Source organism: Gallus gallus, chromosome 1 (genome assembly GCF_016699485.2).
Source record: "Gallus gallus isolate bGalGal1 chromosome 1, bGalGal1.mat.broiler.GRCg7b, whole genome shotgun sequence".
Lineage (NCBI taxonomy): Eukaryota > Metazoa > Chordata > Aves > Galliformes > Phasianidae > Gallus > Gallus gallus.
The window spans coordinates 33,219,276-33,234,804 of NC_052532.1; the positions used below are offsets into that span (position 1 = coordinate 33,219,276).

A 15,529-nucleotide genomic window follows, 5' to 3' on the forward strand; every position below is an offset into this window, starting at 1 on the left:
TCCTAATAACAACACAAAACTTGGTTTTCTAAGGGAAAAAAAAAAGCAAACATACTTGCATTCCTCAGTTCCCAAATCCCCACATCAGATGCAGGGCTAAAGAATACAAGGACTCCACATGGCAAGCGAGAAACTTGAGCATTCATTCACAGCATGAATGCTAAGAGAATTTGGCTAAGAACATCTTTTTCAAGGGCTTCTCAGCTACTGTCAGAACTTGAGAGGAGCAAACACCCACCATCCTGGCAGAAAACTTTGCCTTGCTTCTTTTCTAATTAACAAGAGCTCCCCACATCTAAAGAGTACAGAAGCATAAGTATTGCTCTTTACTGCGTAAAGATTTGCTGCTTAATGTTTGGATAGGGCAAGATTAAAAAAAAAAGAAGTCTAATAAACCAGAAATCTCTCCTAGGCAGACTGAAATACACAAGAAAAGTGGCACATTGAAGCAGAGGAGAAGGAACAGGTGAAGGCAGCAGCGAGGTAACACATTCCTCTCCTAGCATGGAGCCGAATTGGAGCGATGCTGTTCAGCTTGGCACTAAGGAGACGGGGTGAGTTTCGTGTACCTGGAGATGAATAGCAGCAGCAGTCCATTATCAAGTGCTTTCATTCTCCAGCGCTGTGAACTTGGGATTCAGCTGTCAAGACAGCATTAGAGAACTGCTGAAGTAGTTTTAAAGTACCCACTTCCTCCTAATGAACAGTCTTGCTGGAATACAACTTCTGTGTTTTAAGAATATATATATATTTTCTCCTGCTCAAGCTTTCAGTATTGATCAGTGAAAGTACTGCAGGAGGAATGGTGACAGCAGGGGCAACTTGCTGCTGTTTGAGCAGCTTCTTATCCCCTCACACTCAGCAGAGGCAAAGCAGCTCCCCAGCACCCTTGTAGATCTCCACAAGGGTGAAGGAGAGTGTGAGAGGGAATGAAAAAGGATGGGAGGGAGGAGGAGAAGCAGAAGACTCCCAAGGTCAGCGAGTAAGCCTGTGCAGGTGCAGCTGAAGGAAATAGTCAAGATTCACACCTTTTTTCATCTTCATACTTCTGCAGACAGATGTATCAAAAACAGCAGTGTGTCATTACCACCAGTTCTCTCTGCTCGGGGTCCCCTTCATGCTCCTGTCCGAACTGAGCTAGCAAAGAAATCCAACTCAAGCTCAGCTTCTTCACTCTGTCACCGAATTGCCCAGCCCTCGCAGAGAAACCGCTCTCTCATCACGTCTGCTCTCATCACTCATTGCCCAGATCCCCTGGGGTTGTGTCTGCATGGCTGGCTGAAGACAGAGCCAGCTTCGTTCCCTCTGCACTTGGAGATGCCCAGGCACACGTTACATTTGACAGGATTCAAAGATGTTTTTTCTGTGGGTAACAAACACTCATAGTTCTGACAGTAAATATCAACAGGAAAGAGTCCCAGGGGCTTTCCCAAGGGCTATGAGCTCTTATCCATCAGGCTGTAAAACGACTCCTAATTCAAATGGGAGGGAGGCTGTTCCCTCAAAGAGCTGATTACATAACAGATAAGTGCTCTGCAGCTCTAAAATCTTCCTATTTTTTTTTCCCCAAGTATGCTGCTGTCAGGGAATAAATAGGCTACTGGGTCAGACGGATGCAGGGTCTGCTCCAACAGGTAGGTTCTTCAGAATGCTGCAGAATTATGAAGCCTAGGGGGCAACTCTCTTCCATTTTGACAAGTTTCCTACATCCCTAGAGATTTTACATTTTCAGCTGCTCACCTCACCACAGACTCCAGATGCACCCATCACAGAACTTGACACTCTGTGGGATAACATTTCCTCTGAATGCAACACTGATAACACTGCAAACACAATCCTCCTGTCACTGACTAGTGAGAGGGATGAACACAACTCCATAGTCTGAGGTGCTATGCTATTGTAAATTCTTTAGTTATACCTCATTTGGACCACTGAAGTAATTACATAAAACCTCTCACATCGTACTTTAAACCCTTTAAATATTCTTTATAACTAAATAGCAATTCCACAAAGGTAATTTTCATAAATATTATTGTAAACTATATGAAGGACTGTTCTAATTACCTTTTGCAAGCTGGCATGAGAGATGTCTTGGTGCCACTATTTGTAAGCCTCTAAATGACCTGGCACAAAGTTACTTAAAAGAACAAATTAATTTTCAATTCAGATGCCCATTCACAGACCTGTAGGTCAAACACTAATAAATGTATTTGCTCTAACACATAATACAGCAGGCTCAGTTCTAGAGTGTGTTATACTCACACTGCTGCAAACAGGACTGGTCTCCCACAGTTACTGGGGCCAAAGTAGCACAAATAGACCTACGTCCGAGAAAATATTATTTTTCTTTTAGTCTCTGATTTCTTGGTATTTTACTTATAATGGATGAAAGATCACTCACCTAGCAGGAAAAAAAAAGATTGAATAAATAATTCCTATTTCTACTGCAACAAAAGCATTGATTATCACCAGCGCTGGGAATACCAGAAGGAACAAGACTGATGCAGCACACTCACACTGTATCCACAGTGAACAGGTAGGACCAGGCTGGATGGTAGGAAGAGCCAACCTTTCCCAATTACTAGATGAGAATGGAGACAGAGTGAGGCAGAGGCTTTACATTATACCAGCTGTCTTCGCAGGAGGACAGTCAGGGGTACAGAACTCAGAGAAAAATGTCCCTACCTCCTCTGAGTGGTACCAGGGAAGTTGACTGGGTGGGTCCCCTCCTACTGAACAGCCTATGCGCAGAGCACAGTGCCAGGTGCCCTGGAAGTGCCCCTCACTAACCATGCCTGATGTCCCTCTGAGGGAAGGCAGAGGAACTTTCATGCCTTGCTGAATGGAGATGGCCCTGGTTGTCATTAGTGCCCCATCTCCTCTTCAGGGCAAGGAGGAAGGAAGGTCAAAGTACTGCAGTTGCAGCTTCACACTCATCAGCCATTCACCTGACAACTGAGTGCTTGCAGCAAAATGTTATTTTGCATTCCATGCTTCTGAGTAAGTGTCCGGATAAGAACATACTGCTTGTGATTTGCTTTGGAGTGCCTGTCACTGTAAATCCCAAGTGGCTGCCAGGGTGTCTGTATCCACTCGCTGTCTTCCTTGTTTGCTGATGGAGAACAGAGCTGACCTCATGAAAATGCCCACTCAGAAATATTAAAAACACAAAGCATTTTGCGACTGGTTTACCCTCAAGAGCTGCTACATCTGAACAACTGAAACTGGAACATTCATTCAAGTGAGTGAAACAGCCCTGCATGTTCTCACTTGGCTGCTGAGATATCCCAGTGCTTATCTTCCAAACTCTGCTTTCTACAGGCCAACTGGGGTGATCTGAAGGCTCTCTTCCCCCACTCTCAGCCCAGTGAGAGGGCAGAAGACAACCATGGCCATCCAAACCTGCATTCTGAAAGGCTTTTCCTTTCAGAACACTCTCTAGAGAAGGATAAAGCTATTTCCACTTTCATCATTCTCTGTTTTAGAAGCGAGAGACTTCTGATCTCTAGCATGATGCTTTAATTCACAGTGACGCTGAACTCAGCAGCAGACAGGCAGACCAACCCACTCCAGTGCTCTAGTTAGTTGTTTGGGAAGATTTGGTTTGCTTGATGGTGTATTTTAAAGAGAGAAGCTGACCAAGTAAGAGGAGATAAACATGGGAAAATGAAAAGGATCGTTCTGAAATAAACAGAATCCAGCTACTTGAAACAGAATCAAGCTCTGAACCTATTTTGTCACCACACTCGTTTGGCAGCTGGCAGGCACTGAGCATCCACTACTGCACATGGTTTCAAAGGCCACAGTGTGACTTGCAATGAGTAGCACCCACACTGTGCTGTATTTATCCATACATATAGAGGGAGTGATGCTGATAGGGTCCTAGCAAGAAACAACCCTTTAGTGTTAAAAGACTATCCAGGGGAGAGCTAGACTGCTGGAGATCTGTTGCCATGTTCTTCTGTGACTTCAACCTCCTATGGTTTCTACAGAATCTACACACAAAATGGACCCTGTGCCAAGAGACCATGATCCCACAACTTTCCTCTGAAGGCAGGCATTTCTGAGTTATAACAGAAAAAAACACACTTGCTATAGAGAATCTCTCTGCTGATAAAAACATGCAAATTTGCTGAATGCTACCCACATCATGTGTTCTACACAAATACGTTACCAAAAAGCATTCTTAATTCCAGAGGAGCTGGAAAGCCAAGGGATGAACACAAACCTGTGGGGATCATCAGGGTCACAGTTTGGCAGGAAGTTAGTGACAGCTTCTGCCACTTCTTCATTTAACAGCACATCCCAGAGTCCATCTGTAGCTAGGATCAGAACATCATCCGGCCCATGCTCATACTGCAGTAGGTCGTAGACTCTTACCTAAAACACACAAAAAAGCATTCATGAAGGAAGAAACTGCCAAATCTGCCTGTGAATTGTTGCTGAGCTGGCTCTGAGATAGTGGGTTGGCCAGGGCACTGAAATCCACCTCCCACAGCCCTGCTCAGCTCTCCAGCCTGCAGCTCCTCCCAGCCCAGCTCAGCCCTGAGCTGACCCAGTCAGGACGGACACAAGTGTTGCTGAGCTGGGCTGCATGGCTCTGTGCTGCCAGCGGTGATCAAAGCCAGCCTGGTTCTGCATGCAAAGCTCTTCCCTCTTGCTGGCAGGGCTAGTCAAATGGAAGCTGAATAATTTATTTGATGAATTTTTGATATTTTCTAATAAAGTATTCAAAAATAATTGTTTTCATCATTTGTCCAGATCCATTTAACTCTGCCAAATAAATGGAACACGTTTGGAAACGTCTGCATAGGAGAAGGCATCGCATTTGCTTCTTTAGACCCAAAGCATGCACTGCACTCAGGAGTTATGCCTGAGCAAGCAAATGGTTCCACGAAATGGAGAGAAACTCTTTACCTGTTCAATTATGAGTATCTTTAAGGTGGGTAGAGACCCATTCTAAACTGGCAAAGAAGTGAACCCCCAAGCATATTCTCACAATGTTGTTTTGTTGCAATGCCTGCTGGCTTCACCACTGCAACCCATGACCATGGATGTCAGCGTGGCATGAGGCCCAGCCTGCAGTGCCACCCGCGGCCCTATCCCTTTGCCGGCAGCAAAGGCTGATGATCCAGAGGCTGCCAGCTGAACCCAAAAATGAGCACAGGTCATTGGGAGTGTTTTAAAGTGAGCCTTTTGGTGGATGGAACTGTCCTTCCAGCACATGCTGCATTCCAGTGGACACAGCACCCGCCCCTGCGGATCCCAGGCAGCAGAGGGGAGCCTTCAAGCAGACACTGTGGAGCACTGTAACCACCACAGGAACAACACGAAATTGAAAGCAGCGTGGCAACCTTGGTGAGGCAGACAGGAGGAAAAGATCTGTGTGGACCAGCCTCAGCTTCCCTGACTGCAACAAATGTGTTGGGACAAGCGCTTGGCACAGCCAGCAGACGCCGAGCTGTTTTGTTCTCCCTCCCGGTGCACTCTCTCCTCAGGAGCAGGAAATGCACATAAAATGCCTGGACCTTTTAATGTAATTATGATTTTATGGGACTGCAAGCAGCTCCGAGGAAACAATCATCTCAACCTCACTGCTAATCCTCACTTGTTCGCCTTTCACTCAAAAGCACAAGAAGGTCATTTGTAAAATGTAACCTCACTTCATTATCTAAGGTAGCGGCTGAGAAAGGACTTTGGAGAAGATTAAAGTTAAGGCAAGATACTCTCTTAATTAGAGCACATCGCCTTATTCAGATTGAGAGGGAATATCATTACGGAAGAGATCCTTATATGCAGCACAGAACTCCTTTCAGGTCTGCTACAGAAAAGGCAGCAGTTGCCACTGCTCCCATCTCCCGGAGTTCCGTTCTACTGTAAGAGCCCAGAGTTGCACCTGGAAAATCAGTGGGTACAGGGGGCAAGCTGGCCACCACGGTGACCAGAAGTGTACTGCACACTTTGGTCAGCTCTCCTAGGTACAGGCAAGTATTTTGGATAGGATCACAGCTAAAGCTCAGGCATCTGCTCAGCAGCAAGCATCTCAGACAAACAAGCTTCTAACATTGTCACTAAACATTGTCAGAAAAAATACACCCACCATGGATCACCCACCCAGGCAAAGCATACATTAAGCCACAAGAGCCTTTTCCTCAGCACTGGCGTAGCACCACTATAGGCCAACACCAGAAGCAGATCACGTTACCAAGAGTACATATTCTCCCCAGAAATCTGAAAACAACACAAAACAAAACAAAACCTCCACACCCCACAACAACTGCATTAACAGGTAATTTGAGTACAAGCTAGGATTTCCTAATGGTAAAAGCTTTGTGAACTGAGCACATCCAGAAAGGAGTGCCAGTGAGAAAAAGGTAGAGCAGGGTGAGCAATAATGGATGGCAGGCTGGTACTCAGGAAAACACAATGCCAAGGTGACAGAAAACAATGTGGGTCAACTTCAGGCAAGATTCCTGTCTATTGAAGGTTCAGGTTACACTTACAGGCGCAGAAGCAAGCCAGCTCTTCACAAAGCTTTGCCACCAACTCCCTAGGATTCTCCCAGTCCCTTTCAAACCAATCCAGCAAACAGCCTTCTTTAACATCTGTGGAGCAACAGGACACCCCTTGAAGGCTTCCAGTGTGGTCACCATACTTGTACTACCATCTGACTTGATGTAGAGCAGCTGACCTGTTAACTCATTCACTCTGGTCTAGTATTAAATGTGGAGGTTGGTGGCCCTGCCTGCGGCAGGGGGGTTGGAGCTTGATGATCCTTGAGGTCCCTTCCAATCCAGGCCATTTTATGATTCTACGATTCGATGTCAGCAATCAGAAAATAGGAAACAGTACCACCTTGGCAGCACAAACACCCATGGCATTAAGAGCTGGGTTACAATAGATGTTTCTTGACTAGTACTTACAGATCTCTGCTGAAATTTAGCACTGGACACACACCACCAAGGCCTGCAGTCACCCATGACACCTTTCTGAACACACATCAAGCCGTTTGCCACTTAATGCCTTTCTTCATTTTGGATATTTCTTTCTAATATTGCTCACCTACATGAAATCAGAAGCACTGAAAAAAATGCTCTAGGCAAGCACGGAAAGAACCAGTGGGCAGATTTTATATTGATATCTCAAACAGATCTACCCGCTGGACAAAACCTGCATTTGGCTCAGGTCAAGGATGGCACCAGCTCTGCAAGGGCACTCAGACCTGCTTGCCAGCTTTGTTTCTAGGAGGCGGCCAATGTGAGTCCCTGTGGCGTGAAAACTATTCCCAGTGAAGTGGCACAGGAGCCTGCAGCCATCTGAGGTGCTCCCAAGCAGCCTGCCAGGCAGAACCCAAACCAAACAACAGTCCGCATTCAGCTGCCTGCACTGATCAACCCAGCCTCTTCAATAAATTAAACCCCTTCTTAATTGCATTGTCCCTCTTTATGCGCAGCGCTATCCAGTGCAGCTCCACTGGCAAACGATGAGATCTTTCAATACCACCCTCCAAGTAATTTATATGTAAATAATAAAAAGCGGGTCCCAACACTACTCCCTGCAGCACTCACCAATTAATCTCCTTTTAGCTTTTTACTGCCACCCTTTGTTTCCTGCCCTATAGCCAATTTCCAGTAGACTGTGCCAACTTTCCACTTAGTCTACAGCTTCATATCTTTTTATATTAATAACCTGTGATGCAGAACAGTTTCTCAAATGTCTTTTCTTTTTCAGAAATCAAAGTGCTCAGATCATCTACTGCATTTTTATTTTTTTAATTCTCTAGTAGACATACCCCTGAAGGACTCCAAGCTACTAAGGCGTGATGTTTGCTTCCTTAAACCACCTTGACTCCCTTTGATCAAACAGTACTTCTCGAAGTCCTTGCTTTGCTCGTTCCTTTAAATGCTGTAATTCCCCAAGATTTCTCCAGAAGGCAGATGTGAATCTAAAACAGTCTTCTTTGACATATTTGTGAAGTTGTCAGAAAGATTTCACTAACGCACTTGAAAAGGGAAAAATCCTCCTTGGTTACTCTCTTATCATTTGCTCTGCCAGGTGATGTTGGGTTCATCACCAGCAAGGACCAAGTGCTTTTGTCAGAGCCACGCTGCTTCCACTGAATAGCTGAGCTGAGCTGAGCTGCTGCTTGAAAAATTTCAGGATGAAATTCTGCTTCATAGCTGCAACAAGAAGGCCCTTGCTGAGCCTTAAAACGCAGAATTTCCTGCTGAAAGCTTTCAAATGAGCTGTTCCATTATGAAAAATAAATATTTAATTCCATGCCAGAGAGCCCCAGCATTGGTTTGCCTGCTCTGTGCTACTTCAGTTCATTATAAAAGGCTCAATTCTCTAGAGCTCACCAACCTGCAGAAGTCCTCCATATCTGGTCTCATAACAGCTGAGCCACTGAATCCTGATTACATTTGTCAGTCTTGGCTACATGACTTCTCCTCCCATAGACCTGGCACTCTATCAAATTGTAAATTCACACCACTCCCAAATTACTTCTCTCTCTATTTTGGATTTAGTCACAGGGATGCTTACCTTTCCTTCAGACAAATTTTGGAGGACATACCATACCAGAATTTTGTCACACAGCAGTAAAAAAAAATCACCTTTCCCCCAGATTTGGAAAGGACGCTGTCATTACAGCACGGAAACAGAAGCCAGACTTGGATTCACCCCATGTCACGACTCACTGTGTGCCTTCACTTCCTGTGCTTCCCCGTTTCCAGCTCTGGAAACCAGACATTGTGCCTTCCTACCTCTACAAAGAGGATTCAAAATCCAATGCTGCACTAAGGGCCAAATGTGACTGCTGCCTGAGGCCATTGCGCTTGCTTCCAAGTGCCAGGTTTCCCAGATGGCAGCATAAAGACGTTTCTTAGTGCTGGTTTCTGTGCACGGTGTCCACATACGAATAGAAGAAGATGGAGAAAAATGTGAGGAGATAAAGTACGGGGGGTCTCTCTGCGAAGAAAGGGAAGAGATGGCTGAGAAAAAGAGGTTCAGTGGAAAGCAAGTCAGAGCATATGTTACTTCCTAATATAATTCAAGTTGTGTGGTTTGTTCTTTTTTCTTTCCTCCTTTCCCGTGTCTCTAAATCAAGGTGGCTGGTGCTTTGTCGTTACTCCTGCTGCCCTAGTAGATTTCTGCTGAATTTAGCCGAAAAGGGAACATGGAAACACAAACACTTTTGCTTCCCTTTAATAAAGCAGTTAAGAGACCCTGAAACGTGGATAGCATAGGAACTGAATGCCATATTCCAGAATTTGAACACGTGCACACACACAGTACACACAAATTAGAAAAGCCCATGAGAGGCTTTGGTTTATATGCACAAACAAATACAACAGCAGCAATTGGCAGAGATGATATTGCTGAGATACTGCACTGCAGCTATTACGTACCCCAGAAAGAGTACGTCTCAGCATGCCAGACAGAAAAATAAATAGGCAAAATTGCATCATTTCACTGGCGCTAAACAAAACCATCAAAGTGATGAGGGCAGAGCTGCTGCCCGCCTGGCAGAGAACAGCAGCAGGTTCCAAGTGATGGACACCACACACTTGAAGTGGGGTAAGGGAAGGGACCAGATTGATAGCAAGGAGAAGTGAAGAAGGGGCTGTCTCTGGACCTCCTCATTTTACTCAGGACCAGAAACTCTCAGCATTTCTTTCTAATTTTCAAATCTCAGACATGTTCTAAGCAAGGTCAGTTAAGTAATTTTCTTCCTTCCTAACAGTGTTGTGTCATTTGTGTATTTTCATTCTCTTGCATTACAGAATCACAGAATCGCAGGGGTTGCAAGGGACCTCAAGAGATCATCGAGCCTAACTCCCCATCTAAAGCAGCTACCCTACAATAGGTCACAATGTGTTTTATTTATTACTGTAGCAAGCAACAAATTCAAGGTCAGGTACTGGGTATGGCTAAAACAACAGAAAGCCAGCTGACAATGGATGGTAATTGGGCTAAGGCAGTAAAGCCTCCTCTTTTCATGATGGTATGCCCTTGCTTGATGTTTTATAGAAAATATGTCATCTGTTCTCTGATGTAGGAAGACCAATAAAGTCACAGAGTAAAAAGTTTGCATGTTTCTTCATGGACAAAAAAACACGCAACCTCCTTTAGAAGCCTATATATCCCTCACTGCAAGGTCTATGGTGGTTAAAAACTGGAATTGTCTGCAAGTCAAAATGATGGCGGCATTTAAAACTGGCTCCCAAACAAGTAAGTAGCAAGTTCACTACCCCATCATAGTAAATACCACATAATCTCCTCTTTATGCTATCATTTGGGAATGCGCAGTGCCACTTCTACCATTATTTGGGGTTTGCACAAAACCACCATAAAGGATTAAGCACAAGATGTGAAGAGGCAGCCAGATGGAAGCATAAAGCACTCTTCCAACACGCTCTTGGCATTTTCCTACTTAGCAGTTGGATTTGGTACCCTCTGCCTAAAGCAGCATGCATGCTACTGGGGAAGACATCCAATGTCCCCTTTCGGAGAAGGCAGGTTTATCTCTGCTTCTGTGAAGGCACAATCCAGGCCTCAAAGGGAGTCAAAGCACATGAAAATGGGGAGAGATGGTCACACTGAGTGGTGAGGACATTGATAACCAAGGACAAGGGAAAGAAGACATCGATGCTCTGCCTGGGATAAGGAGCAACCAGAGGAAGGCAAACGGGAATTTATAACATTCCCATTGCAAAGATGTTACTAACTTCAGGTGTCACTCCACAAACACCTTTGGGAAGTGCAGCATGTTAACTGGATTGAGCCGCAATCAGAATGGAGTCAGATTTGGGAAGAACAAATAAGCATGGTAAGTACATTTGTTTCTCTTCCACAAATGAGGTAGCTGAAGCTTGGCAGTTTTACCTCAGGAGATGAGGATAGGAAAGGTTTGATGTAGATATTGGAGTCGTGAACCTTCAGGTCGTGGTCTCCCAGTCCTCGAGTCACGCCAATTGTTGCCATAACCCGAGCCTAGAAATAAAGAAATGGGATCAAAAGCTGTTACAAGCACTGTGTCAAAATGGAAAGAGATAACATTCCTATTTGACAGTTGGACTACATGATCTTAGAGGTCTTTTCCAATCTTAACGATTTTCTGATACTCTATAACTGTTGCAGTTAGGGATGAATTTCCCTTATTCTCCCAGGAGCTTAAGATTTAACATAGCTAATCAATTTATAAAATTCACACTCACAGTATCTCCATTTTGTATTTGTCCACATTTCAGTCTGCATACGTCCACCTTAGAGTATGACCACCTCTGTGAGGCATGGAACTATATGGAACTGATATGGGACAGTCACCTGGCAAATTATATTATTTGTACAAAGTAAGTGTTGTAAAACGGACAAGGAGCCTAATTACTCACTCACGAAATCTGAGGCTCCCTCCTTTTGACGTATTGCCACGTATTCTCTCCCCCAAGGAAAAATGCCAAGGGCCAGCTGCTGAATACACAGAGCACAAGAACTGCAAGGCCACACAGGTGATGGTGCCAGTGACCACTGGACTCCGTGGCTCTCTGCTATTACTTCAGATCTAATGTTTTTTTCCTTAAACGTCTTCTTCTGAGACAATGGCTGTTTCTCAAGAGGTGCCAGGCTCTTCTTGAGTAATGCTTCTCCAGAGACAGAGCAGGCATTCTGCCTCATGGGGAATCTAGCTCTCTGCTCCCTGCATCTCACTTCTGCCAAATTCTGGCTTTGCCACAGCAGCTTCTGAGCAGCAATGCTCACAGCATCAGTAACAGTGCGAGACTGACTCAACATTATTTTGTCTCACTAACCCCTGGCTCCATAAGGCAATAAAAGAGTAAATTAAAAAGATGTGAATGAAACATTTTGCAAATAATTATAAAACTAACCAAATTCAGAGATAAGCTGCAGGTCTGAACCTTCAAAACTTGGGCTAATTTTGAACAGCGTGCATTTTTGCATTGAGATAAGAACCTAAAGCAGCAGGGGAGCACTATTTAGAAACACAGTGAGCATACCAATATCGGCAAACTGACACCACTGCGCCCTTGTATTGATCCAATTACTGCACCCAGCTAAGCTTGCTGGGATCAGCACTAATGATCTCACTGTTCTTAATCAAGGAATTGGAAACAAATTTCATCCAAATGGAAGGGTTCACTTTTTCCTTTCAAGAAAAATTAACAGGAATCACATCAGAAAAATTCAACGGTGAGTTCACACGCACTAGCTGAAGGAGGTGTGGTTAAGGGCTGTTATAATTCCTAAATCCTGCCCTGATCCCTCTTCTTCTTAATTAGGTTTTCTACATCTCAAAGCACGGTACATTGTTATTAAATAACCCCTTGCTTCGTTTTCAGCAAACAAGAGTTATTTTGCTGTCTTCATCCAGACTAGTTATATCTTACAATCAAACCAGGATCATTTAAAGTCATTTACTGAACAGGTCTTACTGCAGCCTAGTTATTTACAATGAAACAAAACCTAAATCAAACTGAACAACAAATGACTATGCTTGCTACAGAACTGCTTTTTAATGCTGAGCTCTTCTCTTCCCTCCATCCTAGACACGAGACTGATTTATGACAGAACCAAGATATTCTCTCAAGCTGTCAAAGCGATAAAATAAAGAGATACTGAGTGGAAAACACTGGACTGCCACAGGCTAAGCTGAGTGGTAAACAGCACAGAATTCCTTCTTCTTTGCTCTGAGGAAAGCGCATGTGCCCACCTTCTTGCCTTCTCCATAGATAAGGGGAAACTTCAAGTCATCTTCCTCAATGGTTTTGTAAGCCCTGTGGGGGGACAAACAACATTTATAAAGCTTGCACTCAATTAGCGACCCAGTGCCCTGAAACAAACAGCTGTGATTTCTTTATTTCTTTTTCTTTTTTTTTTTCTTTTGAATCATTATTTTTGCAGGGACTCTGTTTTTAATCCATAATATACTTTCCTTTTTCTCTGGAAAGATTTTTTTTTTATACGAAGATTTAGTTAATTTCTCCAAGAGGAAAAGTGACCACAAAGAAGTACATTGCACACCAACCTGTTCCTCTTGCCTGCCAGAAGAAAGAGGTGGACTGGAATAGCATCCTCAGCAGGTAAGATATTGTTGGCTAGGGCAACAGCTATACCATAATACAGTGCCATTAAAAAATGTTAGCAAACAAAAAGCCAAGAATCTAACCAATGACTACATTCACACAGTTAACACAGAATGATGAGCAACAACTGAGTGCATACGTGGTCACAGTGTGAAACAGCTCTCCGAGAGTGTTCTCACCTTTCAAGATTGCTTAAACCAAGCAGCATTCACATGCTGAAGGGTTTTAAAAGGCTATTTAGTGCTTATTTGACCTTGACTGCAACGTTCAAGGTTGCCAGAGATTTTATATTTCGCAGCAGTTTTCCACTGGACACGGGAAGTAAATGTTCATGCTCTGATTCTGCTTGCCATGTGCCTGTGTACTTTGCCTTTTACACATCCAGCTGTTGACACTGATGAGGTGAGAAGGTGAGCAATTTTGCCAGTGAGAAATAAAATAAGATGGCTGTCACTCTCACAGCCTCAGAGCTCCCAGGTTTTTTGCAACACAAACTGGGGCCAAAGGGCTGAGGAGACTCTGTGATCAGGGTATGTCACCCCACAGCTTTCCATAGGGACACGCCTCCCTTCATGCTACAAATTGACCCTCCCCAGATTATTCCTTGTATATTGTCCTTCCTCCATTCTATGCCTGCCTCAATCCTTGGAGTGATACCAAAACCATCACTGAAAGCACAAGTCAGCACTTCTCAGTGAAGCAGAAGGGACAGGACCACAGCAGGGCCCTGCCAGCCCCCACCAGCCCCTGCTGTGTGGCTCTTGAGCTGGGCTGGCTGCTTGAGCCTGAGGGAGATACATTCAATTTAAGCAATGTGACACAAACCAGCAGGAAATTAAAAATTAAGGGTGAGGTCCTATACTGTAATTGAACTGCCCCCTGCTTCAATAAAATATGGCATAGATCTGGGATCAATAGTGCTGTTTTACATAGCTATGCATATTGCAGCAACCAGGCGAGTCTCCGACTTAAAAAGGAAGTAGTAGTGTAGATATTTAAGACCCACCACTGGTTTTCTAGTAATCATAGGTTGGGTCCTTGATGGGGTTTGGGCGGTAGCATAGGAAAAAACAAAAATAAACCAAAACTAAAAGAAAAGAGAAACAGCAGTGGAAGTCTCCACTCCCACACTACAAAATATCGCTAGACAGAACCAGGTAGGGTTTGCAAAACACAGAGGGTGCTTGATGGGAGGCCCAGTAGTCAAGAATATCTTGGATACCTGGGCATCTCGACAAGTGATACTATGGAGAAAGCATTTAAATGGCACAAATCAGTACACATAGCTGGCATAATAAAATTTTACTGACATTCAAAACTTGGAATGGCATTTTCTTGGGAAGGATGAGTCAGTCAGTCATGGACTTTGCTCCTGTTCCTTCCTTTACATCCAGCAGGCAATAAATCAGAACTCTGCCTCACTCACCAATTTGACTATCCTGGTTTGAACAAAGAGGAAAATTTTACCACAGCTCTACTCACTGCCTGGCTGCCCACGAACACATCCCACGGCTTCCAGCTGGACCTACAATGCTAGAAGCCTTGGGAAAACCTCCTTGAGGAGAAGTCTGAATCCTTCTCATTCCTTTGAAGAGAAGCAGTTGCGCTCCAACACCAAGACAAATGGTGTGTCAGATGAGTCCATACTAGTCATTGGAGTCAAATGACTAATGCAAACCACAAGCCCAGCAAGGCAATTCCTATTGGATTTTTAAGTTGCTAGACATATTTGTTACAAATAGCAAACTTGAATAATTTGACACGACTTAACTACTTGCAACCTCCCTTTTTAAAGGAATAAGAAAATTCATTCTTTACCTACAGGTAACATTATTTGCAAGATAACTAAAAATACTGAAGACTGAAGCTTCCACTCCACGTTATCTTGTAAGTAGCCAAAATAGGGACCGACTTTTCATACCACTTTCCCCTCCCTCCTCAATTTCCTTTTCAGCATCTCACACCAACTGTGGTTTAGGAAGAAAGGGAAAAAGGAAAGAGAGGTGGAGGGGAAAAAATTATCATTTGAGCCAGTGTTCTTCAAAAGAATGGTCTCTATGACTGAGTCCATCAACTCTTAAGGACTCACCATAAATACCATCTTTCAGACACAACAGTGCAAGGATATTGGCAGAGGCTGTTTGCAAAGACTGAAGCTAACTCGTTTCATAAACAGATTAGGAAGGGCATCTGGCTGGCCTATGACCTCCTGAAGCTATGTCACTCAATCAGGGAAGACCACTAGGCCAACAGTGATTTGTTTTGTGGTTTCTCACAGCAAATCACCGCTTGGGCTCAGAACTTGGGTGTCAAGATCCATCTCACACACTTCTTTTTTTCCGTATTGATTTTGCTATTGCCTGAAAAATTATCAGCCTTTGAGAAACAATGCTTAAGAACTGCGACTGCAGCAGTGGAGCTGGCAT

The 15,529-nt window shown here is 44.1% G+C and overlaps 1 protein-coding gene across 3 annotated transcripts in view; it reads right to left on the reverse strand.

Moving 5' to 3' along the window:
* The window catches only part of PPM1H (protein phosphatase, Mg2+/Mn2+ dependent 1H), a 136,083-nt gene that overhangs the window by 9,982 nt on the left and 110,572 nt on the right, over window positions 1-15,529 (reverse strand). For all 3 annotated transcript variants that reach the window (XM_040670460.2, XM_003640351.6, XM_015282711.4), the window contains exons 7-9: window positions 12,731-12,794; window positions 10,888-10,995; window positions 4,229-4,380 (exon numbers count right to left, since the gene is read on the reverse strand). In XM_040670460.2, coding sequence (XP_040526394.1) covers window positions 4,229-4,380; window positions 10,888-10,995; window positions 12,731-12,794 — 324 coding nt within the window. The remainder of the gene's footprint in view (window positions 1-4,228; window positions 4,381-10,887; window positions 10,996-12,730; window positions 12,795-15,529) is intronic.